The sequence below is a fragment of the Patiria miniata genome, unplaced genomic scaffold (assembly GCF_015706575.1).
Source record: "Patiria miniata isolate m_02_andy unplaced genomic scaffold, ASM1570657v1 HiC_scaffold_9, whole genome shotgun sequence".
NCBI lineage: Eukaryota > Metazoa > Echinodermata > Asteroidea > Valvatida > Asterinidae > Patiria > Patiria miniata.
In genome coordinates, this window is record NW_024037076.1 from 15,019,339 (window position 1) to 15,046,437 (window position 27,099).

The 27,099-nt window shown below is 39.6% G+C and overlaps 2 protein-coding genes and 1 long non-coding RNA gene across 4 annotated transcripts in view; 2 read left to right on the forward strand and 1 right to left on the reverse strand.

The window, feature by feature from the left end:
- Positions 1-24,779, forward strand: LOC119720603 (surfeit locus protein 2-like). The gene is made up of 7 exons (XM_038190338.1): positions 1-220; positions 2,843-3,000; positions 4,031-4,134; positions 6,289-6,453; positions 8,282-8,403; positions 13,382-13,506; positions 24,419-24,779. The coding sequence occupies exons 1-6, from the start codon at positions 62-64 to the stop codon at positions 13,442-13,444; spliced, it is 771 nt and encodes a 256-aa protein (XP_038046266.1). The 5' UTR covers positions 1-61; the 3' UTR covers positions 13,445-13,506; positions 24,419-24,779.
- LOC119720605 lies at positions 8,944-11,878 on the forward strand. Its single transcript, XR_005270104.1, has 2 exons — positions 8,944-9,361; positions 11,634-11,878. It is a non-coding gene; the product is annotated as an uncharacterized LOC119720605 (long non-coding RNA).
- Positions 13,132-27,099, reverse strand: part of LOC119720602 (complement C2-like) — a 16,718-nt gene continuing 2,750 nt past the window's right edge. Inside the window, exons 4-16 of one of the 2 annotated variants that reach the window (XM_038190336.1) lie at positions 26,517-26,708; positions 25,702-25,914; positions 24,460-24,669; positions 23,544-23,726; positions 22,669-22,851; positions 22,100-22,341; positions 20,949-21,108; positions 20,630-20,737; positions 18,937-19,158; positions 17,831-17,976; positions 16,225-16,327; positions 15,018-15,221; positions 13,132-14,226 (exon numbers count right to left, since the gene is read on the reverse strand). In XM_038190336.1, coding sequence (XP_038046264.1) covers positions 13,775-14,226; positions 15,018-15,221; positions 16,225-16,327; positions 17,831-17,976; positions 18,937-19,158; positions 20,630-20,737; positions 20,949-21,108; positions 22,100-22,341; positions 22,669-22,851; positions 23,544-23,726; positions 24,460-24,669; positions 25,702-25,914; positions 26,517-26,708 — 2,618 coding nt within the window. In that variant the 3' untranslated portion in view covers positions 13,132-13,774. The remainder of the gene's footprint in view (positions 14,227-15,017; positions 15,222-16,224; positions 16,328-17,830; positions 17,977-18,936; positions 19,159-20,629; positions 20,738-20,948; positions 21,109-22,099; positions 22,342-22,668; positions 22,852-23,543; positions 23,727-24,459; positions 24,670-25,701; positions 25,915-26,516; positions 26,709-27,099) is intronic. The other variant, XM_038190337.1, reaches the window with a different exon arrangement.

Genomic DNA, 27,099 nt, shown 5'->3' on the forward strand with positions numbered 1-27,099 from the left:
GTTTCTGGACGTATACAGCCCCGACATCACCTGCAACTTGGGGCGCACTTTAGAAATCAACATGGCAGCGCCCAGAAGTTCAAAAAAACACGAGCATGAAAATAAAGCGAAGTTGACAGACTTAATCGATGATGATGTGAAGGAGATAGCATCGCTTCCCCAAGAAATACATGATTTCATTAAGATGCATCCATCTTTGAATTATATTGGGTCACAAAAGGTAATCAAACCTCACTGCATGGCATTGCATGTGCATGCAATGCCGGCGTGCTCGCAACGGTAATGCGACCGTGCCATATGCCTAGCCACGTGCGCGCATTCACAGGTACACTTATGCACGTAGTAATGTTGATGTAACAAATGTACGTGGCGCGGCCCCATTAACGTGGCGACACTTTGATTATCGCAGTGGCTAATTTTACGGCAATCAGTCGGCAGTGGAAATTTGACCTTGAAGTTGAACCTAGCCCCATAAATGTGGCCAAATACTGGACTAGGGCCTACCTCCATAAATAAGGGACACTCACTTAGAACATGTGGAACATGTACATGTACCCGAAAATGTAGAACTTGTCAATTTTTCATTTCTACATTTAGACCTTGTAGACGTACTATCTAGTATAGGCCTAGTCCGAGTAACTTGGGCCCAACTTATCGCCTTTTAACATTCGGACATGTTAAAAAGCATGAAAAGGCGATAAGTTGGGTCCAAGTTATTCGGACTAAGCCTAAACAGCTACATGTACTTTGTGTAAATGTGAAAATCAAAATTTGACAAAGTTCGACATGTTTTTGTACATGGTGGAAGTGTGGCCTTTATTTACGGAGGTAGTACTAGTTTATTTATGCTTTAGAACTTAGAAGCACACATAGCTTGAGTAACTCCAGCTAACATGCTCGTAAGCTGGAGTTACTCAAGCTATATTAAAAGCACACACACCCATGCTCACCCTCTTTATTTATAGCGATAGAAAAGAAGGAAAAAATATTGCAACCTGACACCACTTTCTTCTTCATATATCATCTCAATAAAGGTCATTCATTGCAAAAATGATAAGACATGAATCTGGGACTGAAAAACATTTCCAATTTTGTTTGGAAATACTTAAAAAATTTCCTTAACTCTCCATAGACTTGGTGCACAATTGCAGAAGTGGCATCAGGTTGCAACATTTTTTACCTAAATTCCCACATCAATAAGATCACGCGCGTGCTGGAACGTTTCTGCTGTCAGTCATGTAGACTTGAGGCAAGGTGCACGTGGTAACAACCCTGACACACAAAAAAAGATGACGCGAGTGCCGGAGCTCGTTGGCTCCGTGCGCTACCACTGCACTTGCGTTCTCTTTTTTTGTGTCCAGGTTACCATGTGCGCCTTGACTCAAGTGTACGTGACTGGCAGTAGGAAATATCTAGCGTGCACGTGATCTTTTCGATGTGGGAATTTATAGTAGATATATACAAACTACTTCTAGAATTAGAAGGCTTTTCTCCGTCAGCCTTCTGTTCTAGCATGGTGATCGGGGGTCAGCACTCTATGGCTTTTGGAAATACCTTTGTCTGAAATTCCACTTTCTTAAATACAAATCCACCAAAAAAGTTGAGCTAATTGATCCATAACTCTGAAATATTTTCCCACAATTGACATTTTGATCATGGGACAATTTTTGGGTGGAAAATCTGTCTTTTTACTCACCAGCCTCGCGTATCCGATCTGACGAATGCACGTTATGTTATGTTCAAGTGTGTGTTTACGTCTGTTGCACGTGTGCTGATCTTCGTGTGACCTCAGCAGGTCAACTCTACATTGGGCTTGTTATTGTCATCATGCCATCATTTCGAGATTGAGGTCGATTTTGTTATCGCACGCATGATATCGATTATGATAATGTATACATGTACATGTTTAGACTGGATCTCTATTGGGATCCAGTGGAGATCAAAAATTGAGATGGGGGTACATGTACTTAGGTTAACTTACGTTTCGGAAGAAAAGAGAAATTTCCCGTTCAAGACCGTAATCCTCCTGTCGTAACTTCAGTCGCCATCTTTTCGTTGTTGTGGTTCATATCTCGCGTTGACTTACGGTACATGGGAGATAAGTTCTGACCAACCATTTTCTGCAAAGGGGAAATTATCTTCTTTTCAGTACATGCCAGCAATGCAATCTGGCAATGGCAGTGATGGATCCAGGATTTTTCAAGGGGGGTGCGGGGGTGGCCAGAGAGATTTCTCAAGATTTTCAAAGGTTTTTCATGGGGGAAAGGATGAAGTGTTGCAATCAATGCATAATGATGACATTATTCAGTTAACTTTAATAAGGAGATTTGTGATTTGTTTCCATTACATATATTGTATGTACCGGTATGTATGTACATGTATGTATATCATATACCCATGTTAATGATTAAGGGAATAAATGTGTGTTTAGGAGGTATTACTTGTATAACACTCTGTTTAAGACCGGTTGGAGTCTGGATGGATGATCATTACCCTCAGCTTCGCCTTCCGACCGAACACACATTTATTCCTATTCATAAATACCTTTTCGGTCAAAAAAAATCTTTTCCGTCTAAAAATCAAAACAAGTCAAAAACTGACTCGCTGGTAGTATTGCGCTTGCCCACGTGAGTATTATGAACATTCAACCAATAAAAACGGTAAGAGGCACTGGATTTTTATCGGAGTCCAAATTTCATGTGACACTGGAAAAGTGTTTAATACCAGTTAGCCATGTCTTTATCATCCGTTTAAGACCAACCACGTGACAGGCTCTCGACCAATAGGAATGGGTTAAGTAAACTGTCTTAGGTATTTATGAAGTTGTTTTTACATTTTTCAGGTACGATGCACTTTAACGGGTCATGAAATGCCCTGTAAGATGTCAGCTATGGAGAGCTACACACAGGGCAGGAGATACCAGCGGTTACGAGAGCTCAGCCACTGTGACGTGGAGAAATACAGACCCCACATTATACCCAGCAAGAAAAAGGGGCGTGGGTAAGACACAGGTTTTGTGAGAGGAACAAGGACATAATATGAAATATTTACATGTTCATGATATACAGGCTGAACAATGATGAGGCAGTTCAAGAGTGCCTGTTGTGCTGACAAATAATCCCTCTAACAGTGTTTACTCAAACAAAAATTTTATCTTTCTGTTGCAAAATCAAATACTTCATTCGAATGATCTATGAATGCGCTTGCATGTTGCTGCATTGATATAGTGTAAATCTTTCTGGCTTCTTCAATATGTACATTGTACATGTACATGTACGTACATGTATACATGTACGTATACATGTACATGGAGTCTCCGGTGACAGGACATTGTTTGGATCACCATTGAACAATGTTGAATTACACTGTAAACCTTGACGCTGAATCCTTCAAAATCCCCTTGTCAAAGTGGACGAATTTGGAGGATTGAGGTTACTGGCAAAAGTGCGTTTACTGATTTTGTAGTATGCACTTTGTCAAGGTCTTGGGCCGGACCTTGTGTTGTTTTTGCTCAGCCATGCATAAATATAGGCCTGGATTATGCCCGAAATCCTCCGCACTGCTCCAGGATGTCACTGGCCAATCCTTAACATATTGACAGTCACTGCCGCAGGATTTGCAGGGTAACCCTTCCATGGACCATATTCAAGAAATAATGGAGGAATTTGCAGGATTGAGGCTATATAACGTTATTTTTCCATCAGGCCAATTGGAGGATTTTGCAGGATTGTGGCTACATCCAGCAAAAAGGGCTAGGGAGTTAAAAGAAGAGTGTTTCCGTTTTGACATCAGTGGTTATTAATGGAAAGCTGATGACCCACTCTTTAATAACATGTACTGATGAGATTTTTCAAGTTCATGTTTTTTTTATGTACATGTACATGTATGTACATGCTAACCCATTCAGCCTGTATATCATGAACATGTAAATATTTCATATTGTGGACATTTTACACTTACTATGTAATTTATGATACCGTGCATGTACATGTATGCTGAACAGTTTCATACATTTTTTTTCCTTCTGCAGCCACCAGCTCTTCTGCACACTGACACTGCGTCACATCAGCCGAGAACCCGCTGATATAGAAAGACACATGAAAGGCAAAAGATATACCAGGGCTTTTGCAAAATGTAGGTTTCTGAATACAACATCTGCCATGTTTACTAGAATCTGCACAGGCAGGGATATACATGTCATGCTATTTAGTCTTCCCATCGGAGGGGAGGCAGCTTATCCCCTCTTCAGTGGTGACATACAGGTGTCTGCTTTGCAGGCGCGTCACCTGCTTCTAATGCCTTTGTAATTGTTCATTTTCAAAGCTTGTGAATGAACTCGAGACTGGTGGATGACTAGTAAATAACTGGTGACTAACTTCTTCTTTGCCTTGAAAGTTGCAGTTCACAAACAGGGCTTCCTGTTTTAGCAGGTGGTCTTGCCGCATCCAATTCTAAAGTTTCAACTCCTAATTGCATAAATATTTCTCTCTCACAAGTATTCAGTGCGTGTTGGCAAAAACACTGAACCAATTCAGTTCTTAATTCCCTTCTCTGTTAAAGGATTTGGGGGCCTTTTTGCAACTGTGTGTGTGTTACATGCAAGAAATAAAGCATTTATACAATGTGTATATAACTAATTCATGACAGTTTCAAACCTTCATTGCTGAGTGTAATGGTCTGCTGGCCCTTCTTGTACCTGAGCCTGAACCTCAGGCAGTTAGTCTTGGCCCAAGACATGGCTTTGTATATTTTGTTTCCTTAACCCTAACCCTCTTTAATCCTCCACAATCCTCCTGGTGGTTTTTGGAGGATTTTGGAGGATTGAGGATGAATGGTGTTTGAAGAAGAGGAGATTTTGGAGGATTGAGGATGGATGCATTTTGAGAGGCAGGACTGTTGGTCAATTTTGAAGGATTGGGGCGCTGGGTATCCTTCGTTTGAAAATACATGTAAGTCCAACATTTTGAAGGATTTTAGAGGGGTGAAGAAGGTTCCTAGCAAAAAGGGCCTCTGGTTAACGCAGCCTGTCCCAGTCTCTGGTAAGTGCTGTAAAGGGTGCAGACCAGTAAAAAGGCCAAAATTGCCTATGTAGGCCAAAACACGATTTGTATGCCCCAATTGTTTTTGCTATCATACATCATTTTGTAGGCATGAATTTGATGGTTTATAAAAAAAGAAGAGTGGAAGCTGTTAACAGGACTGAAATATTGTATTTCTGTTACATTTTTAATGAAATTAAAATGTATGGATGAAATTACAATGTAATTGCTCTACATGTATTTTGCAATGGAGCGCAGGCATCATCTTTCAAAATGGCGATGAGTTTCAGGACTATTTTTTGGGATGATTGTCTTTGGATGGAATTTTCTCCCAAAAATCATTGTATTAACCCCCCCCCCCCCCCCCCCCCCCAAAAAAAAAAAATTGACCAGAAAATGAAAGATCATGAAATAAGCAACTTGATGGGTGTCTCCAAAACCTTGGAGAGTTGTGAGTATTTCTCCTGATCATCTTGAGAACTGACAATATTTATTATGGAGGTCTACGGCAGTTTATTTAGCAGTCAGTAGACTCAAGTCCAGAAAAAAATGCTCAAAATCAACAGTTCATGTACACTGTAGTATCCACATAAACATGTAGCCAAAATGTGTGAAGTTATTATACAAACAAGTCAATTCTTTAACAGGTGAGATAGTTGCCACAACAGATTCCTTCCTAACTACAATGAATTCCTATCAGATACTACAGCAAGATTTTTTGTTTTACTTCTTGTTGCCCCTCTATCTTCCGTACCAAACAACAAAACCTTAACCATTTACTCTCTTTTGACCCCCTCTTTTGACCCCCTCTTTTGACCATCTCTTTAACCAGTTGAATGTGTATTAATGTATCTTCATGCACACATTGATGATTATGAACTTTCTTCACCCTTCCAACAAGATAAAAAAAAGAAAAGCATTTGAAAAATATGACCTTTTTCTCGCTGCACTGCATTACTGATGCACTTGTGCTTGCCTCCATTCACCGCTTATGCCTTTTCATTAATCAACAATCATTCATCCGTAAAAGGGGCCTATTTATTGAACATTTTACTTGCCCTGATGAACTGTGCACACAATAAAACAGCAAGAAGAAAAGGTCATTTAGGCACTATGAACCTGATAAAGATGACAGATATATGTACATGTACCTTCCATTGCATATCACCCTGAAGGATTTAAAAGAATTAAACTTTATGACACTGTCGCAGAGATTATCTGATGATTGTGTGATGTTTGCTGTGTACAGACGAGGAGTCTCAGCGTCTAGGCGTGCCATTCAAACCACACTGTAGAATCCCTCGCAAGGACAAACAAGGATGGGACTCGAACCAGGAACGGAGGAAGGACAGCACCACAGACTCTGAGGCCTCTGAAGCTGAGACTGATGACAGCATGTCAGATCTCTATCCAGGTATTGAAATTACAAGACAAGGCAAGACTACTTAAGCTGGTCTCAAAGTACACAAAATTCAATGACATTTATTAGAATGGCAATTCTGTATTTTGTATCTGGTCTACACATTTTATTTACATGTATTTTGCATAGCCCATTCAGTGAAATCCACTGGTCTGCCATGGGACCCAGTAAAGAGAAGATAATGTGAAGACATTGCAGTTTTAGATGTGGGAGGAAACCCCAGGAGAATATTCTGAGGAAAACCCACGGAATCAGGTAGGGACTGAAATCCAATCCACATGTGGCCGGGGCAGGAATCGAACCTTGGTCACAGCGGTGGAAGGCAAAAAAAGAACCGCTACGCCAAGCCTACATGTAACACAACTGGCCAGATTTCGCCCCTTCATTTGTAGCATGACACAGTAATCTTATATGATCATGATAGTACTGCTTGGCTCACTAGTGACAGTCAGTCAGTCAGTGAGGACACACAAAGAGGACACTAGGCTGGCCCTCTGGGACCAGCATAGTATACACATATAGACTGGCAATGATGTCACTAGTGCACATCTATGTGCCCCCGGGGGACTGTGAGTTGGCCTCGGGAAATAGGACCCTCTTCTGGTCACTAACAGGTCCGAGGGGGGCATAGACGTGCACTAGTGACCGAATTATGCTGGTCCATATGTGTTTTATACATGTAACTCACCTCTGTCCAAAATAAAAAAATAAGAAAACAAACCTTCAGAGTTTTATAATTCAACTGTTTTAATTCAACAATTAACTCGTAAGCAATTCAACTATGAGCAATTCAACAATCAATGGAACGGTTTTAGTTTCCCAAGATTCAGTTGTTGAGTTTGAGTTTTTAGAGGGGGACTGTAACCAGTCAAAAATTGTGACTATAGTGCCCAATAGGGCACAATACTCCGGAAATTACACACGCACGATGTCTTGACGCGCGTCTAGTTCACGCTGATGCGAATTTATTAGTAAAGCCTGTATTAGTAAACCACACGTGACCATGTTTCAGCCAACCAGGATGAAGAACCAGCAAGAGGTGTGTCATAATAATAGTTATTGCAATGAAGAAACCTTCGGTTTTAGAGGTACACGTATCCTGAGTAAACCCCACAGAATTAAGTATGGACTGAGAACCCTGATCCACATGTGGACTCACATGAGATTCAAACCCAGGCAGTGGAGGTGGAAAGCAAGCCAAGAAACACTGCACCAATATGACTCCCCTGGATGGGATGTTGAGCAGTGCTGCAGCCAAACTGCCGAACTGATCTACATTCGCCAAACATGGTGCCTCCAAACCAAACAGAACTGAACTCATTTGCTCAGTCTGGCATATGTTGCTGTCGCATATTTGGTTTCATATTCAAATTTGCTGCTGAACCCAAGCCAAACGATTTCCTCAGAACCACACCGAACTGAAACTGAAGAGAGACTTGCAAGTTGCAGCACTACATATAATAGGAACTCTATACAGGAGGTATACGGGAGGTCGTGGGTTCGAGTCCCACCCGAGTGATTTTTCCAACTTTCACTCGGGAGATAACACACTGAGTATACAGTGTTTATACGTCGGTGAAGGGCAAAACCTAATTTGATTTATATCACCCGACGCAAAATTCCATCTTATAACTCTATACATGTTCATTTAACTCTGGCTCTGTTTAAATACTATTGTAGACTTGTAATTTCCATTTGTAAACTTGTACTTTATAACTGACAGATCACTTTAATGAATTTGGAGTTTCTTACATATCGTCATTATTGACACAGTTTGTACTTTGAATGAATTTGTTGTCCTTTATTTCATCCACCATTGCAGCGGAGGATTTTGAGGGTGACCCTTCAGGAGAAGCTGAAAGATTAGAAGATGACATTGAAAACATGGTGGTTGCTGATGCTGAGAATCCAAAAGGAAGAGTGTCAGATGGCAAAAAGCGAAAGGTAATGTTATATCACGTTCTTATTTCTTGTTATTGTTATTATTGCGCGTTGCACGCACGCGTGTAGAACCTGCATGCGCACTCACGACTGAGCTCGCGCTCAGGAAAGCTGCAGTTATCAAGGGTTACACCACACTGATTTCATTTAGCCTGCAACCATTTATCGTTTCGACTTATTGGTAGGACTCACTGGACCATGACATGACATTGTTGGCTGCTGTACTATGGGATATGCCGTTTTTAACCCCCTCGGGGGGCACAGCACCCTCGGCTTTGCCTCGGGTGCTGTGCGCCCCTCGGGTGTTGCAAATGTCATATCCTACATCCCATCAGTCAACAATGTCATGTCATGGTCCAGTGATTACAGCGTTTGACTCATGTATGATGGTACATGGGTTCAAACCCTGCCAGGAACATGGTGTTTGTGTCCTTGGGCAAGACACTTTACCTACAATTGCCTCTCTCCACCCAGGAGTATGAATGGCTACCTATGGTCAGAAGCTCATTACCAAGTCGCAGTACATGTACACTGAACACGTACATGCAGCTCTGGTAACTTCAAACTCAGTTTGGTTATTTACTTCACAAAAAGTTTTCTTAAAAGTTTTCATAAAAATGAAAAACCTTTTTCTTGTTTTTGGGGAGTTGGTTTATTTTGTGACAGAAGGGACATTTCAATATTTTTCTTTTTAGAAGATACAGTAGTTCTCTTTATTTGCATCAAAATTTTATGGTGGCGTAAAGTAAGGGCACATGTACACTTGATTATTAGCCAATTGTTATTTTCGTTAAATTCCCTCCTCAAAATTAATATAAACATCTGTCCCTATACTGAGCCCCAAGAGGAAATGACATTAAAAATGCAATAAATGTACTGTGTAAACTTCAGCCATACATCCACACTCACATGTACATGTCGAATGTAAACACAAATATTTTTCAGTATATCAACTTAATAGGTGGGTCATTCCATGCCAACTCAACAAATGGTGCACACCATCACCTCTTGGATTTTTTTCTTTTTTGGTGTACTGAAAGATACTTAGGAAAAATGCAAATTCTGAAAATTTGGGGTCTCTACGACTTTTCGTTCTTGCGCAACAGCATTTTGAAATTTGAGGTGGGCGGGGCCAAAAGTGCGTCGCGTCATGAAATTCAATGTTTAAAGGGCCATATATTTAAAACTATACCACCCAGACATTTCAAACTTGGTAATCTGGGCTATTTTTTGCTGTAGATTTCAAATATTTAAACAGAAAGAAAGTAGCTTGTTTCATTTTTAAGTTAGAGGGGCCCCAAAATGGCCCAAAACTCATCTGGACCAATGTTTGGGGGGGGGGGTGTAAGTCAAAAATTGAAAATATTTTTTTCACCAAATTTTTCGCCTGTAATAGCCCCCAATTGAAACTACTTTCGTGTAAAATCTTACACTTATATTAACTTCATTGAATGAGATATAGCCCTTGCAAAAAGCAAATTGTTTATTTTTACGATAACTTGACCCCCCAAAAACCAACGTCAGACATTCCATACCAAATTTTGCTTCACATATGTTTGAGGTTGGTCCTTAGTGAAGTCCTCTGAAAAGTTTCATGTTGGTGTCTAAATGTCTTCAGTGGATAGCTGGGCTTTATAAAGAGTCTATATCTTATGATGCTGCAGGTTCCGTAACATACATGTACATGTACATGTACTTGTATTTTACGGAACCAGCACAACAAAATCCCCCGACTTTTGAAAGACTTGGGTCAAGACTACCCATTTCCTGCTCAATAAACAGTTGCTTGTAGACCTACATGTGCATTATATGCAAATTAGGTTTAAATGACTTGAGAGTCTTATTCTTTCCATGTGCTCATCACACAGCATGCATGTCATGTATGTACATTGTAGTAATTAACCAGTTCTCACTTGCATAGCATAGTATAGCACTAACCTGAACCAAAGAGAAATGATTCAGTTTGAGTACAGGGTCTATGGTTAAACCTGATTGATCTTAGTTTTCATTATGGATAAGGGGAAACCTAGTTCATCCAAGGAGTTGCATGTATGCTCAAACTCATCATGCACCAATTGTAGCAGCTAACCTCAACCCAGGAAAATATGTTTGTGTGGTCTATGATGATGTTTGGTACATTGCTATTGTAGAAGATGTATCACAACTTCATGAGGATGTGTATGTCTGCTTCATGTACAGGACGGAATCAACAAATACTCTCTATTGGCCACAAAGAGAGGATAAATGTAACATTCCATTTGTTGATGTGTTGTGTTGCGTACCAACACCAGAACTTCTACATAGCGGTGGAAGGCAATACAAACTTCGTGAGCCAACCATCATGCAACTCATTCAACTTCATCAAAACTACATCACAAGAAATGCATAATTTCACCTGTGAAACTGTGAACAATTATATCAACTGATCAAAAGTCTACATGTACAAATGTAAGCTAAGTTTCATACCCAACTTGTTCTTTATGTACCGACTGCTGTTATTCTAGGTACCGGTACGTGTACTTGTATGTTACGGAACCAGCATCGTAAGATATAGACTCATTATAAAGCCCAGCTATCCACTGAAGACATTTAGACACCAGCATGAAACTTTTCAGAGGACTTCACTAAGGACCAACCTCAAACATATGTGAAGCAAAATTTGGTGCGGAATGTCTGACGTTGGTTTTTGGGGGGGTCAAGTTATCGTAAAAATAAACAATTTGCTTTTTGCAAGGGCTATATCTCATTCAATGAAGTTAATATAAGTGTAAGATTTTACACGAAAGTAGTTTCAATTGGGGGCTATTACAGGCAAAAAATTTGGTGAAAAAAATATTTTCAATTTTTGACTTACACCCCCCCGAACATTGGTCCAGATGAGTTTTGGGCCATTTTGGGGCCCCTCTAACTTAAAAATGAAACAAGCTACTTTCTTTCTGTTTAAATATTTGAAATCTACAGCAAAAAATAGCCCAGATTACCAAGTTTGAAATGTCTGGGTGGTATAGTTTTAAATATATGGCCCTTTAAACATTGAATTTCGTGACGCGACGCGCTTTTGGCCCCGCCCACCTCAAATTTCAAAATGCTGTTGTGCAAGAACGAAAAGTCGTAGAGACCCCAAATTTTCAGAATTTGCATTTCTCCTAAGTATCTTTCAGTACACCAAAAAAGAAAAAAATCCAAGAGGTGATGGTGTGCAACATTTGTTGAGTTGGCATGGAATGACCCAGGTACATTGTTTGCAGAACTTATATTAACATTAATGTACTCATTCGCTAACCCCAACAGACTTTTTTTAACCCATTCAGTTGTAACAGTATGAACACAAACTACACAAGTTGTTGTACTCAATGAGAACAGTCTAGTAAGTGCTCCCAAATTCATTGTACGTTTAATAAGTGCACACAAATTTTACATTTACAGATCCTCCTGTTAATTGTTTTTTTTTTGGCATAATATCTAACTGTGCTGGAGACAACAAGATACAGCAAACTCTTTCTATCATGTCTGTGTATTTTTCTTGATCGGAGCAGCAAAGATCTTTTGTTCCAGTTGTCATGGTTATTGAATCATGTTTAATCTATCAGCATTGCATATGTACCGTACTCAACAAAAACTAATAACTGATTTTTTTTCTTCCCTTTGCTGTGTGTTGCTTTTGCATTAAGATATATCCTTTGCGGCATTACATTGATAAACAATCTGTATGCATGTATTTACAATAAGTTGTTTTTGCTGTTTGGTTTACTGTTGCTCTGCATTCAGACAACTGAATATAACTCAATGGTTAAACAGCACAAACCTGTCAAATCGGTGTTATGTGCACGTCAAACACTCGATCTCGTATGCACTTACAACAAACTACATTGTATATTTACATACATTTCTTTGGGGGGGGGGGGGGAGGGGGGAGGGGTTCATACATTTTGTTATTAATAGCTGCAAAGTTGTTTAATATAATATAAATCTATGATGTATGTACATCAAAGTTTGTTCATTGACACTGTACATGTATGAACATGCACATGCCATACACTCAACCAAAAAAGGAAGTCCCCCCCCTTAATACTTTTTTGTCTAACTCAAAAACTACTGGGTACATCTTGGTCAAATTACGAATGATCAGTACAGAAATTCCTTAGCAATCCAGCTGTACTCTTTGTTTGGCCCAAAACAGTGATAGTGTGTACACAATTATGCATTTTATGACAAGTGGTATCATAAAAAAAGTTGCACTTTTGTATACGTGCAAGGTGAGTGTGAACCACAGCTTGCACATATCCAGTGCAACTGTTTGTGGTACCATTTGTCATAAATTGCATAAATTTGTACACATTATCACTGTTTTGGGCCAAATAAAGAGTATGGCTGGATTGCTAAGGAATTTCTGTACTGGTTAGTCGTTATTTGAGCGAGAGGTGCCCAGCGGTTTTTGAGTTAGACGAAAAAGTATTGGAAGGGGGGACCTTCTTTTTTGGTTGAGTGTATTCTAGAATTCTTAGGAAATCTGCCTGAGATGCAAGATTATCATTGCATTTTACAGCTGTACCAATTCCATAGTTTTGGGTTCTTTTAATGATTTTAATGCAGAAGTTATTATATATATAAAAGACTTTGATTTGCAGCTTTGAAAATGTCACATTTCTATGAGTGGAATCGTAAGTTCCAGTCGTTTGAAGGGAAAAAAATGTTGTACATACTGTACACTTACATTGTGATTGTGTCATGTAGTTAAAAAGGGTCTTCCTGCAGCATTTGTAAATAAGACCTTCACAAGCTCAAAATAATGTTTGTACATGTATACATGTAGAAAACTGATTAATTTGCTTTATGGTTGAAATCTAAATTATAATTTTATAAAAGCATATATGTGCCGTTTTAAATCAAAAGAAAACATAAGAGAAACAGGGGATAATATATGTAATTAATATGCATCTCAACCAAAAGTGATTCATTCATTGTTTTGTTTTACCTCCAGAACACAGATGTTTCTAAACAGACTAAAGTGAAGAAGCCAAAACAGCTCTTGTCAAAAACCTAATCCTCTGACGATGTCTAAGCACACATGGTGAATGTTACAACAGGATTTCAGATATTCTACATGTAAGTACCTGTGATTTGCATGTGCATATATGTACATGTATGCATTTGTTTATGGTGTAAAAAATGATTAGATGCATCAGTGGTGATGAGACATTTGGCAATTTCACGTTTTCAAAGAGTAGTAAGTTTGCATGCGACAGCCAAGCCCCCCTCTATGCAAGATTCCTGTGTTAGTGCTAGAACTGTATAAAATGGTCATAGACATGCACATTACTATGAAAATGGGCTACACAGTGTCAGTCCATTTATCGATCACTAACATCTTGGTTCAGTTGTGTATGGCATAGGCCGTAGAACCAATGTGATCTTGGATCCAGTCTTTGTAAGTTGAGAGTCTGGTGTAAATTCCATATCGACCCTTTTGAGCACAGCCTTCTCCCCAGCTGACAATGCCTATCTGGACCCATCGTTTGCTGCCGTCTGCAACGGTCATCTGCCTCATGACTGGCCCTCCTGAGTCTCCCCTGCATGCGTCCTGGTTCCCTTCTGGATCGCCTGCACAAAATGCTATGTCGGGCTTGTATGCAGTTACAATGCTACACTTGAAGTGATTTGTGAAGCTATTCCTGCATTCCTCATCCGTGCGAACAGTAACAGCAAGTTGCTTAAGTAGGGGTGAAGTTCGTAGGGGAGTGTCTTTACAATTGTCTAATTCATAGGGGTCTGTAGTTCCCCAACCAGCCACAAACGCGTCTCCATTTTGTGAATAAATCACGGCATCTGGAAAATAATACCAACCCAAAGCATGTTAACTCAATATTTTTGTCTTCAGGTACCGGTAGCATGCTCGTGAAACAGGGTCACTTTGGATAACATTTCTGAACTAAACTTGAACCGAAACCTAATCTAAACTGAACCTGAAGGCTCACTTACAACACCGAGTTCATGTACTTTGTTGTAGCAGGAGCATGAGTGAAATACAGAATAACCACACACCATGAGGCTGGATGGCATGTGGGAAGCATTAACATTATCTAACTGCAAACCTCATGCACAGTAAAGATGCAATGCGTAAACTGTGTGTCATTGTTTTAGCAGTTGTCCCATTACACTTGCATGCATTGTTACAAAGATTTGTGATGACAGTTTGACCATTGTACTCGAGATGTTTAGATGTTAGTTCATACACATTACATACTCAATCAAACTTGCCTATCATTATTCCTCCTCATTGGGCACATAAATCATTTCTAAAACCACCTCAACTACATTATTGAGGTGCAAACGGTGAATTTAAACACAACGCTCTCTGCCCCTACAGCAGTGATCAATTCACTCGTTGGAGGGGATCTTCTTGTGCATTGATACATACATGCATCACAAACCCACAATACGCAGAATGGAATGAAACACAATCTGCAGGACTACATGTATCAATCGGATTTTGAGTTTAATGCTCCAACCTTGAGGCCATTGCACTCTACAAAGTATCCACTGCCCTACGTACAAGTACGTGTACATGTAAGTACGTATACATGTACATAAACAGGGTAATTCTGGAGTCACCTCACCTTGCATTGTTGGCTGTGGCATGCAGATAGGTCTGACGTTTGGGCTGAGTGTGGCATTCCGGCTCAGACGCAGCAGGGCTATATCATTATCAAGGCTTTGGTCATTGTATTCTTCATGTCTTATCAGGGCATCTTCACCATCCAGGTTGTACACTAGGGATGGGTCAAATTCTCGAAGTAAATTTGTAGATTTGTCTAGTATTCCTGTAACAAAGGGAAATATTTTGAAGACCAGATAGATAATGTTAGTGGATACAGTGTACATGTACACAAAAACTGTTATGAGGGTTGACACTGAAAACATAAAGCATGTATCCATTTGGTAATTGCATATAGTAGCTCTTGACAAAGTTGGCTTTTATACTTGGTGGTGCAATGAGGTTGAAATTTGCAGGGGGTCACTTGCCTCATTTTCATGAGGAGGGGGTGCGAGGGCATGCTTTTGTACTGTAAAATGCGCATTGCCTTCTCCCAATGTCTGAGCGGGGATGAGGGAAGGAAAAGGGGTGTCAGGAGGGGGGGGGGGGTATTTCAATTCATCACTATAGTGCACTAATGATCATCAGTCAATTTCAAGGCAAGTGACAAACTTTTCAAAAGAACTTGATTACAGTGTTAAGTTCATTTTTTGTGTCGCCTACATTTGGTAAACAAAGTTTTGGGGGACACTTACCAGTCCTAAATTCTGTAAGACCATCTCCGTACATACATGTACATGTATGACCGTATGTTAAAGTTTAGGTTTAGTTTTTGAACAAAATGGATAACTTCTACATGCTTTGTTGGATTTTGGGAAGACACAATTCTTCATTGGATTACTTAGGTCACAGTTTATGTAGGGGTCATTAGAGGTCATTGTTCAAATATGTTTCAAATGTTTATTTGTCTACAGAGTTTGATGGATTTTGATGAAACTTGGATGGAGCAATCCTTGGGTTAGGATTTATCACAACTCTTCCGAAATTGGAGGTCAAAGGTCATCTAGGGGTCGTTTGAGGTCATTGTTTAAAAGGCTACACATGTGATCCGTGGATCACCTTGTCTTGTTACCTGACTCCTGATTTGACATACATGAGTGTACATTTACGTGTAATTATTCATTGATCTTAAGTTGTCTTATTGGCATGTGTAAAGAGCGTCCTCATCATCAAAGGGTTTTTTTCAGACTAGAATTACATCTTCTCATCTACATGTAATATTTTCCTACCTGTATATACTCTGATGTCAGACCATGGGCATTCTCGGAAGCAGTGTGCAGCTGACAGAACCCAGTTACGAGCAATGAGACTACCACCACAGAAAAACTCGGGCTGGTTATAAAATAAATAGTAATTCATTTAAAGAGTTATAAGCCCTCTTTGTTTTTATGCACATTTTACTAACTTTCCATTTTCGCAAACTGTGCCCTCAGGAATGTATATTTGTATACATACATAAAAGGGTGTGTATTGGAGTTAATTAAATTGCTGAGAAAACTGTCCATTGGGACACTAGGTCCTGGAACAGCCCAATTGGGCTACAAAACGCGCTTTGAACGAGATAATGTTAACCGGAAAGAACATTATAAACTAGGATAGTAACATCCACACAACTATCCTTTAATAACTGGGCGTTTTTGTGTTATTCCTTTATTATGTGTGCGACAACGAATTTCGGGGTCCACTTTTGCGACCCGTAAATTCGACTCGAGCCGTTTGGATGCTAGTTGTGATTTTATTCGTACGCGTAAAGTGTTCGCCTTTTGCGGACGTTGAAGAAACCACAATTTATTTGCATTGGTGATTGGTCACCGCTGTTCCCGAGACACAACGTGTATATCGTACCCTGAGAACGACACAAAAAACGTATTCGTACTCTGTCTTGTCCGATGTAAACAACCGGGATTTTTTCGTCTTTTTTCGCGATTGGTAAGACATTAGGTTCTTTCCTTTCAACCACATGTTTGAAATAGGATAAGTGAACAATCCAAAACATGAAATGTTTGTGGATTTTAGGACCTAGTGCCCCTGTAAGTGCATTTCATAATGTTGGGGTTAGGGGCAATACAGTATGTTCCCAAAAAAGTGTCTGTCTGACTATTTTTGAAATAACTATAAAACCCTGAAGTCAATTTTGAAAATGTTTAATTGTGTAGATACTCCTTATCCTTGGCCCAAACCCCTATGAGTTTTAATTTAATTTCCCTAATGCTTCAATGCACAATGGTCAATTGATCACAACAATATTTTTTGACACTGACCAAGTTCCTTGCCTTAATAAATTTCAGTGCTGTGTTATGTAAACTGTGTAACATCCTTCATGTTGTGAGAAAGGGTTGTGGTTGGGGATTGGAATCATTTGCCTGGCTATGCAAGACCTCAGTTTAATGCTCAAGGGCAAATGATGCCAATCCCCAATCACATCGGTCCTGTTTTTTCCACAACATGCAGCACATTTTACACAGCTTACATAACACAACATTCAAATTTATTAAGGCAAGGAACTTGGTCACAGTGTCCAAACATGTTGTTGTGATCAATTTACCATACTGTGCAGTGAGTCATGATTAAATAAAACTCATAAGACTCTAGGCCAAGGATGAGGAGTATCTGCGCAATTGTTTTCCTCCAAAATTGACTATATGGTTTTGTAGTTTTTTCAAAAATAGTCAGACAGACACCTTTTTTTTTAGGACTGTATTGTTAAACTTAAAATATGGAGCTAGACATATTTGTATGTTTGCAGTCAACTTATAGCTTATTTGTTTTAAACATTAGACAGAAAGCCTCAAGAAACATAATTGTCTTCGAAAATATGTGGCAGTTATTTCTTACCACACATTCATCACATCCTGCAATACCCTTATCACAGAACAGAGCCACCTGCCAGGGCCATTCACCATTTTCAGCAACATTCCCGCCCGCTATTCTTGGCGTTAACAGGTGGTTTGGTCCTCCGTTGTACCCACATGGTGAATAATCTAAAAACGAAATCAGCAAAGTGTGAACATTTTATTCCTTACTCTAGAAAACCACCTAAAATGACAGGAATCATCCGAAAAATAACCAATCAACAGAAGCAATGTGGCGCCAGTTTTCATGACACTGCTAAACACTGACAATTGATCTGATCGGTAAGAACAGGATGACCAATTAAAGTCCTATGATATGCATTGGCATTGACTGGTGCTCAACCCTTTAATGTGTAGACTTGATTCCAGTAGGAGTTGTTACATTTATACAAGTACAGCCAAACATCTTTATAACAAGGTCCTTGGGACTTTACGAATTACCTTGTTATAACAGGTACCTTGTACTATTTAGTAATGGAAAACAAAGAAAAACAAAGACTTTGGACCTAAAATGTTGCTTGTTATAAGCAGTACCTTGTATTAATAGTGCTCTTCTTATCAGGGTTCGGCTGTAGATAGCCACAACACCTGCTGCCACCACAACCCGTCCTAAATTCCATCACTAACAATGCGTGCACACTTATACTGTAGGGAAAAATGTGCATGTACAATGTACAGTACATGTACAAGTGCTTGCATGTATCATCGACAGACTGACCAAAATCTGTATTTCTCACCTCCCATGAAAATAACATGTATACATTGTAGTTGTAACACGTTGGTGTGGAACTGATGTGTGAGGGTGTGTGTTACATGTACACAGCTCGTTTCTTGAATGTGCAGAGTGTACATGTACGTACATGTAATGTACATGTACTTGTGTGTTTACCTCACAGCTAGACCAAGTGAAACCTAGACTTGGACGCCATCCAGTTATTGTGTAGCAATGTTTACTGCTCATCAAGATCAACAGCTCCATGACTTTGGCCCCAGAAGCTTATTCAAACAATGGAAACTCCTCATGTGCAGGAGCAACTGTTTTGTTTACTTATAAAAGTACAGAAAACCAAAAACAGCAGAACTTCTCACCTAATTTCTGTTTTGTAATAGTCTGGACAAGCAGGTGAAGTTCACCATAGTCTTTTACCAAGAAGAGGTGCTCATTGGTTGGTTGAGATGCAATTTCCTGCAGTTCATTGATATCTATTTCATGGCCAACTCCGATGCAGTGAATTTGAACCTTAAACCGTTCACGTAGTGTCTCTGCTTCCTTCTTGGGCAATGCGACATCAGCACCCATGTTTGTTTTCCCTGCATGATAAAGGAAGAATCGTTAATTAGAGTTGAAGAAATTTCAGTGGTCATAACAGCATGTTTCTACATTTTGGAAGTACACAATGTATCAGATGTGTAATTAGCAAATCTAATTAGAAATGGAAAACTTGTTACATGTGTACAGTTTTTTCTGCAGGCTTTTGGATGAATTGATCTGCAAACAGTCTAAAAGAAATCCAAGAAATGACGTTGAATTTAGCCAGTTGTTGACTACAATATTACAGACTATTACAAGATTTGTATTTCCGTGCATATAAAGACATATTTTATTGTTACTTTTTTTGTTCGGGAACAGAATAAATGAACCATAAACCATTAACATTTAATGAGTTCATGCAAATTTGTTTATGGTGTAAATCGCACTTGCAACATCATCAATGAATCGGGGACAGGAAGCAAATCGAGGACGACCTCGATTAGAAAATGTGTACAAAACCAATGAAAGCTGTTGCGAAAAAGTTTGAGTACAAACAAAGGAAAAGGGATGAGGAACAAAAGAAAATCCTCGATTTACACCATAAACAAACGTGCTAGTACATGTACATGTATAGTGTCACCATTATGTACCTGGCTTCCATAATCCCCGTTTACTACATGTACATGTATAAGTATAGTTTAAATTTCTTTGATATAAAGCAGTTCAAGTCTTTTATTTCCCATCTATGTACATGTAGTTTGCCACACCATGCTTTAGATGTGCCTGCCTAATTTTCTCATGGACTATTAAGTCCATCACAAGTCTTGCACATGTATGTACATGTAAGTGTCCAGTCCTAACTCAAGTCAAAAGCTATTCAAATGAATTGTGACAAAGGCATTCTTTTGTTGTTGATCACCCTATTTTACCTGAAACAGGACTTGGCAATTGGCTTGTGACTTACATGTACATGTACTTGTGACCGGACTTGTGATAGATTTGCAATGAACTGGACTACATATACAAGTATCGAACCAGCATATGAGTAGGGCTCATCCTCATTCTAGAGAGAAACATTTCTTTAACCCTTACTCTCTGAGGGTAGTTTACTGCATGTCAGTTGGTTATGCCAATGCCCTCCAGCTGCAGTTATTTGGCAGATAACAAGTCTTAACAGTGAAGGCTCCAATTGGCAGGAGTTGGAGGCCCTGGAGGGTGCCTGATACTGACCAGCTGGGGGCACTCACTTTGTTATCAGAGGATTCTCATTGTTCTCTGTGGCATGTATTGGAGTGCCTGTCCAGTTACCCTTGAAATGACATGGCAGATATTGGAGGGCCATGCAAAAAACATAGGAGATTTTCTTGAGGCACAATTGGCATGCATTGGAGGGTCAAGTAGGGTAAGGGTTAATATCACATACATGTATATGTTTCAAGTGTTATGAATATGATGTCTGTACCTTTATAGAGCAGATCTGACTCGTACCTGTATGTAAAGCTTTTTAAGAATGAAAAACCAGCCACTTACCATCTGTGAAGAGGAACAGATATTTATGTGCATTTGGCCTGTCATATGCAGCTGGTATCATGTTTTCATGGATAAGCTTGAGTGCTTTGCCAGTTGCTGTCCCCCTTCCTGCAGATAGAAAATGTCCAGAACAAGTGAACTGTTAATGAAATCATGTTTTCACAGTCAAATACCATATATAATACACTTTACCAAATTCTAGGTGAACAGATACAGTATAAGGTGATACTGTACAGGCACATATACATGTGGACCATGTAGACTTGATTTACTATTGCACACACAGTGAACATTGCTCGGTGTAACAATTGAACTTTACCTATTGGATCAGTGCCATGTAAATTGATCAGTCCATCTAGCAGACCATTTACAATTCCCACTGATGGTTGAGGATCAGAGACATGAAAAGCTACTTGGACGTCTGATGCAAACAGACAGGCACCATACCGAGCTTGCCGAGGACCATCAGCCACACCAATCTTAGACAGACCAGATGAAACAGACGTTAATTTTAGTATACATGTAATATATTATAAGCCTTGTCTTGCAACCTGCCATCAATATCCACAGCTGAGATAGCCTTTCGCCAAGGCCATCGTGACTTAACTTGCCGGCATTAAACAATGCGGCGAGAAAGCAAAGCGACTGGAGCGGCAGACCATATGCGAGTGGCGAAGCCGCGAGGGCCTATTCCAACTTGTCAAGAATTTCTTATGTTTTTCTTTATAATCTCGATTTTTGCTACCCCAAAAGGGTAGCAAAATTCCAACCAATCAGGGCGTGTGTGGCTACTACTCGGATGCGCGGGGGAGTCCCGGATGCTTGCACAAAATTTAAAAACGAAAAAAATGCGAGTCTAGTTTTCCACGAGATTGTGACCGCGTAATTGTTCTTTCATTATCTTATTTTAATTTTACATATAAAAGCATATTTCAAGAAATTATTCGAGTGTAGGAACTTATTTTTTCATCTGAATTTATAGTTATTTCCCCTTACGTTTTCCATTACTCACCCTTCTTTCACAAATGGAGGCAACTAGGCGGAATCTGCGCTGTGATTGGTTAACCTTTCAGTGCTCTACTTATTTGCATAAAAATATGAATAATTCAACAAAATCAAGTTAAAAAAGGCCTATTGTGGCTCCGCCACTCGTGCGTGCTGACTTAATCTTTGTTCCAGTTGCTTCCGATGGCCTTGGCGAATGGCTACAGCTGAGAGTACTCACTGTGCATAAAATGTGCATACAGTGCCACATGTGATCAAGTACATGTGTATTTGTACAAATAAGTTCTTGGTATGCGCATACAGTATAGTTAAGTCAATAAACCATTTTTTTTTCCATTGAAAATGAGTCTTTCACATAGATTTTTTTATTGTATTTGACAAAAGCACTTTTGTATTGAACACTTCATTTCCAAAATTAGAGTATTACTTCTTGATGCTCTTTGAACTGCTTGTAAATGTACATACCTTACTGACAAGGGCTTTGGCAAGGTCCAAGCCATATTGGAAGTGAGCCTTTGGAATGCTACCAGATGCATCAAAAACAAAGTAGATATCCATCCCTCGAGTGTATCCAAGAGATATAAACCTGCCACTGGGACCTGTGGTATTGTTGTCCTCTGTAGGGGTTTGTGGTTTGGTTACAAGGCCTTCAATGTTGTATCCCATTCTTGCTGCCACCTCAACGGTGTCCTCAAAGTCAAAGGGCCCTGTTGGAAGGTATTTCTCTTTTTATGAATGATGCATAATGAATGGCAACTGAACAATTCGAGCAACTGGACATGGCCTGCTTCTTATGGGTACCATCCACTTCCCATTCCTTTTGTCCTTTTTGTTTAGAATTATCCTTTATTTTTTTTTCTTCTGTGAGTGAAGTGGGAAAAAAAATAAAAAAATTAAAACAAACAAAAAATATTAAACCAAGAAATATACCGAACTACATGTACAATGTTTCATGAATTACCATTTGTACATATGTATGTAAACCAAGAAAATTAAACCTCCATCTTTTTACCAAACTTTCTTAAATGTATCACCTCGACATGTTGGAGGTTCCCCGCTCCAGCTTCTTGATTTCAGGCACTCTCGCTCATCAGATCCTAGCAACACCCTGTCTCTGTTGCATTCATACAACACTCTGTTTCCCTTTCTGAATTGCACACTTTGTTCATTGACCATTCGTCCTCCAATGGGAATGCCAGGGTTGGGGCAGTAGAAATCTGTCATGAGAAAAGAATACAAATGTACAGAATTACCAATGCAGATCTCCTCCCATTTAGTGGTCCTGACTTTGGCATGTAGATATTGGCCTGGAATGGAATGAGGACAGGTTGTAATGTCTATTAGCTCTGATTAAATTGGTAACTATTCGAGAATCTGATATAGAGACTATAAGAAGTGCCAATGTACTAGATACAGGGCTCTTATTCATAAAAGTACATGTAGACCAGCTCTATCTCGATCTTTTAAAAAATCGTCATAAGGCCAAAAAAAAAAAGTCTCCGGTTTCTGGTATGCGCGCGCGTCGCCGTAGCCATGCGCGTCGGCAAAATGAAAACGTTTTTTTTTTCAATGAAAGATGATGTCTCAAAACCGCCAAACTCACTGGTTTGACTGGAATCCTGCTGCTGCACAATTTTAGATTGGGTTATGGTCGAGAATAAGCTTTATATGGCCTCTCTGGACTCCCATATATTTGCACTAAGTTTAGTCGGGCACCATTTGCAATCATCAGCCGACATTTGAAGCAAATGGTAAAAAAAAACCAAAAAAACGCGTTGCCGCACCACTTTTTGGGCAAGCTCCATACCAGAAACCGGAGACTTTTTTTTTTGGCCTAGCGTGACTTCTCATCCAAACCATGGGTAGTGGTGTATGTTTAAATTGAAACGTTTTTAAGGTCATAACTTACCCTCGTGATCACATGTGGTGAGCGCTCCGCTCCACTTCCCATTAGGAAGACAGTGCCTGACTCTCGATCCTTGGAGGTTGAAGCCAGACCGACAACGGAAAGTCACATTTCCTCCAACTCTCCTGGAATCTAGGTACCTACTGCCTTCAAATTGGATGTGACCTGGGTCTGGACATTCAATTTCTGTTGATCAAATATAGAGTTGTAATGTAATCCAGTCACTAACATGTCAATTACAAGACCATCACAAGTAAACAACAAGTTGATTGAAAAACAATTTTTAAGTCAAGCTACATGCAACCATGGCAACAGGAGGTGGATAATGACAACAGATTGCCTTTGCCACAAGTTCATTTACATAGCTTGGGACTTGACTTGAAACTCAATGAGTTGTGACTTGGGACTGACCAAGCTATAATTCTGTCAAACTATTGCAACAGTGGACCTATTCTGTTGTTTCATCTGTTTTGCATATATTTTGACATGCTGTATTCAGTTTTGGAAAACTACTGGATTCAATTTTTCGAAGATATGCAAATAATGGTTAGATGCACAGTGTGAAATGCACAGTGTGAAATGAGGGAACTCCCGATTCAGAGCTCATCAGTACACACAGTAGTATAATTAGATTCATTCAGAATGTGTATCTCTCAAGCTTGGTGAGTTCCTACAACTGTCTAGACAGCCATGACTCTCCAGAGGGTTGTAGGGACTCATCTAGATAGAGGCCATCAGTATGTCTTCTCATGACAACAGAACACATGAACTTGCCTGTAATATAAAAGCTACATAAGCTTCTACAGAAGATAGGTCATTAATTCAACAATTATAGTAGATAGTACGTCACCAATTTCAATTTTTTTCTCTTCCTGCAGATAGCATGATAACAAGATACATGGACACAGATGTACCGTACCTGAGCAGATAGGATCAAGGTCTGACCATGTCCTGTTTGGGTGGTGTAAGCTTGGTCCTGAACATTCCCTCCAGGTCTTGCCAAGGATACGATAGCCCGCATCACAGCGGTAGTCCACTACCTCCCCAAGCCTGTAAGTCCTATTCGCCATGTTACTTTGTAGATGGCTGATCTCAGCTTCACTCTCCAAAAGCGATGGGCACATCACCTCTACAAAATACATAAGCACAAGTAATTTGAGGTGTTTTTTTCTTGGCATGGTCTTACGCTTTACAATTGAAAACCTTTTGCAGAATTGTAATAAAGTCATTGAAAGTCAATCACAAGTCACTCAATCTCTTTATTGTTCAATTCTATTGAAATGAATTATGATTCATAAATACCTCAGACAGTTTAGCCATTTCTATTGGTCAAGAGCCCGTCACGTGGCTGGTCTTAAACGGATGATAAAGACATGGCTAGCTGGTCTTAAACACTTTTCCAGTGTCACATAAAATGTGGACTCCTAAAAATCCAGTGCCTCTTACCGTTTTATTAGTTGAACATTCACAGTCCTCGCGTAGGCATGCGCAAAACTACCAGTGAGTCAGAATTTTATAGTTCTAAATTTAAAATGCAACGCCCAAGGTGCATTCTGTGCGACATTGCACAGAACGTGCCACGCGCGCATCAATCGCCATAAAAGGGTTGTTTACATCTTAATCGCCAGCTGAACACTCCATTATTTAGCTAGAGGGATGTTTAAAAAAGCATGAAGTGAACTTGTTGAACAAAATCGGGATTTTTTGACCAAAATATTATATTTTTTTTACCGAAAAGGTATTTATGAATGGGAATAAATATGTGCTCGGTCTGTATTAATCACTCTGTTTAAGACCGCTTAGAGTCTGGGTGCTGATAATTACCCTAACCTCCGGGTAATTATCAGCACCCAGACTCTAAGCGGTCTTAAACAGAGTGATTAAAATCTCTCGAGCACACATTTATTCCCTTATTAAAATGGTTGTTTTCCCCTGTAACTTGTAATTTTTTTAATAATTGGGGTGTGACTTGAATCCTGATGGACTGAACTACAACTCTTTTGAATTGTCTTTCTTTGCAATTATGTGTTGCCAATAATAAGATTATGGAAGTCTGAAACTATTAAAATTGTCCATGCAAGCGAATGTGTGTATACGTTTAGATGGTAATTGCGTATCCTTGTGATGTAAATTTAGATTCTTGTGACAGTTTCAAACTCACCACGACAAGTTGGAATGGATGGGCTCCACTCCCCTGACATTCCACAGGTAATCTGGCTGGGACTCTCAATTGAGACAAATCCAGGCCAACATGCGACATTGATCTTGGTGTTAGGGATGAATGATGCATCGTCATGGCGACTCCTCCTGTCAGATTCTACCAGCGTCCAGTTTGCACCGTGGAGAACATTTGGACTCTGGCAACTGTTCTCCGCTGAATGATGATAACGATATAACAAAACCCAGTATTACAATCCTTACTTGGGGGGCCCTTTTGGGTGTTTTATGGACCTTGAGGCTGGCTTACCGCTACTGAACAAGTTCGGGAAAGAGGGTGTTGCCTCTGATATTTCCATTGGTAGAATGGAACAATTTATACTTTGGCGTCAGTTTCATCATGATTCTCTTGAACAGAGTTCGTCATTTTGACTTGAACTCAAGTGCCATTTTTCATAGATGGTGTCTTTATTTTACCAGTCATATTTTCCAAACACGTCATCAAAGAATTGTCACAAGCAAATACATGTTGTAACTAACTTGAGTCCCGTCATTCTGAACCAATTTGACATATTGTTAAAAATTTGAACCCTCTCTAATGTGTCGTATGGAAGGTATAATTAAAAGGAAATTTGCTTGTCACGTCACCTGCGACATTGCGATTTTGATGTTGAGATTTTGATGTGTAACTTGACATGTGACCCAATTGTTTCGTAAACTAGAAACATAATTATTGCATTTGTATTTCCCTCATCAATAATGACAAGGAGTCCAAGATTCCCAAGGTTGAAACTTGAATCATGCTTTGGGAGTCCATACCTCTGCATTCAACAATTCCTCCGGTCCATTTGATGCCCTGTGGAGTCTTTGAGCAGGTCTTAATACGTGGCCCAACCCGCTCAAATCCCGTCTTGCATCTGAAAAGGGCGCGGCCGCCAAGTTTCCGGCCCTTTCCAAAAAGCCAGACCGCTACACCATTCCATGGCTTCTGTGGCATTGGACAGCCACTTGCTGAAAAGGATCATTTCAAGAGTTGCAGCCAGCAAGTCACTCATAAGCCCATTCAGCTTTCTTTTAGTATAAGAATCATTCAAATGACTCATGTACTTTCAAGTTATTACAAAATTTTGTACACAAACACCGTTTTAAAGTTATGTCCACGGATCACAAAAACAGTAAGTGTACTTTCAGCAAAACGAAAACAGTTCTCATAGGGATGCATGTGAATTGTTTTTGTTTTGCTTAAAGAACGCTAACCTTTTTTGTGATCCTTGGACAGAACTTTGAAACGGTTTTTGTGTTCAAAACTCCGTAACTTATAAGTACATGAGTGATTTGAATGATTCTTGTACTAAATAAAAGCTGATTGATTGGGATTTCATAATTCATATCCTAGATTTTG

What these genes read in the sequence shown, in the direction of transcription:
- LOC119720603 (XM_038190338.1), top strand. Translation starts at nt 62, where the DNA reads ATGGCAGCGCCCAGAAGTTCAAAAAAACACGAGCATGAAAATAAAGCG. An exon ending in AGCAAGAAAAAGGGGCGTGG is followed by an intron (nt 3,001 to 4,030) that starts GTAAGACACAGG and finishes TTCCTTCTGCAG; the next exon opens with CCACCAGCTCTTCTGCACAC. An exon ending in TACCAGGGCTTTTGCAAAAT is followed by an intron (nt 4,135 to 6,288) that starts GTAGGTTTCTGA and finishes TGCTGTGTACAG; the next exon opens with ACGAGGAGTCTCAGCGTCTA.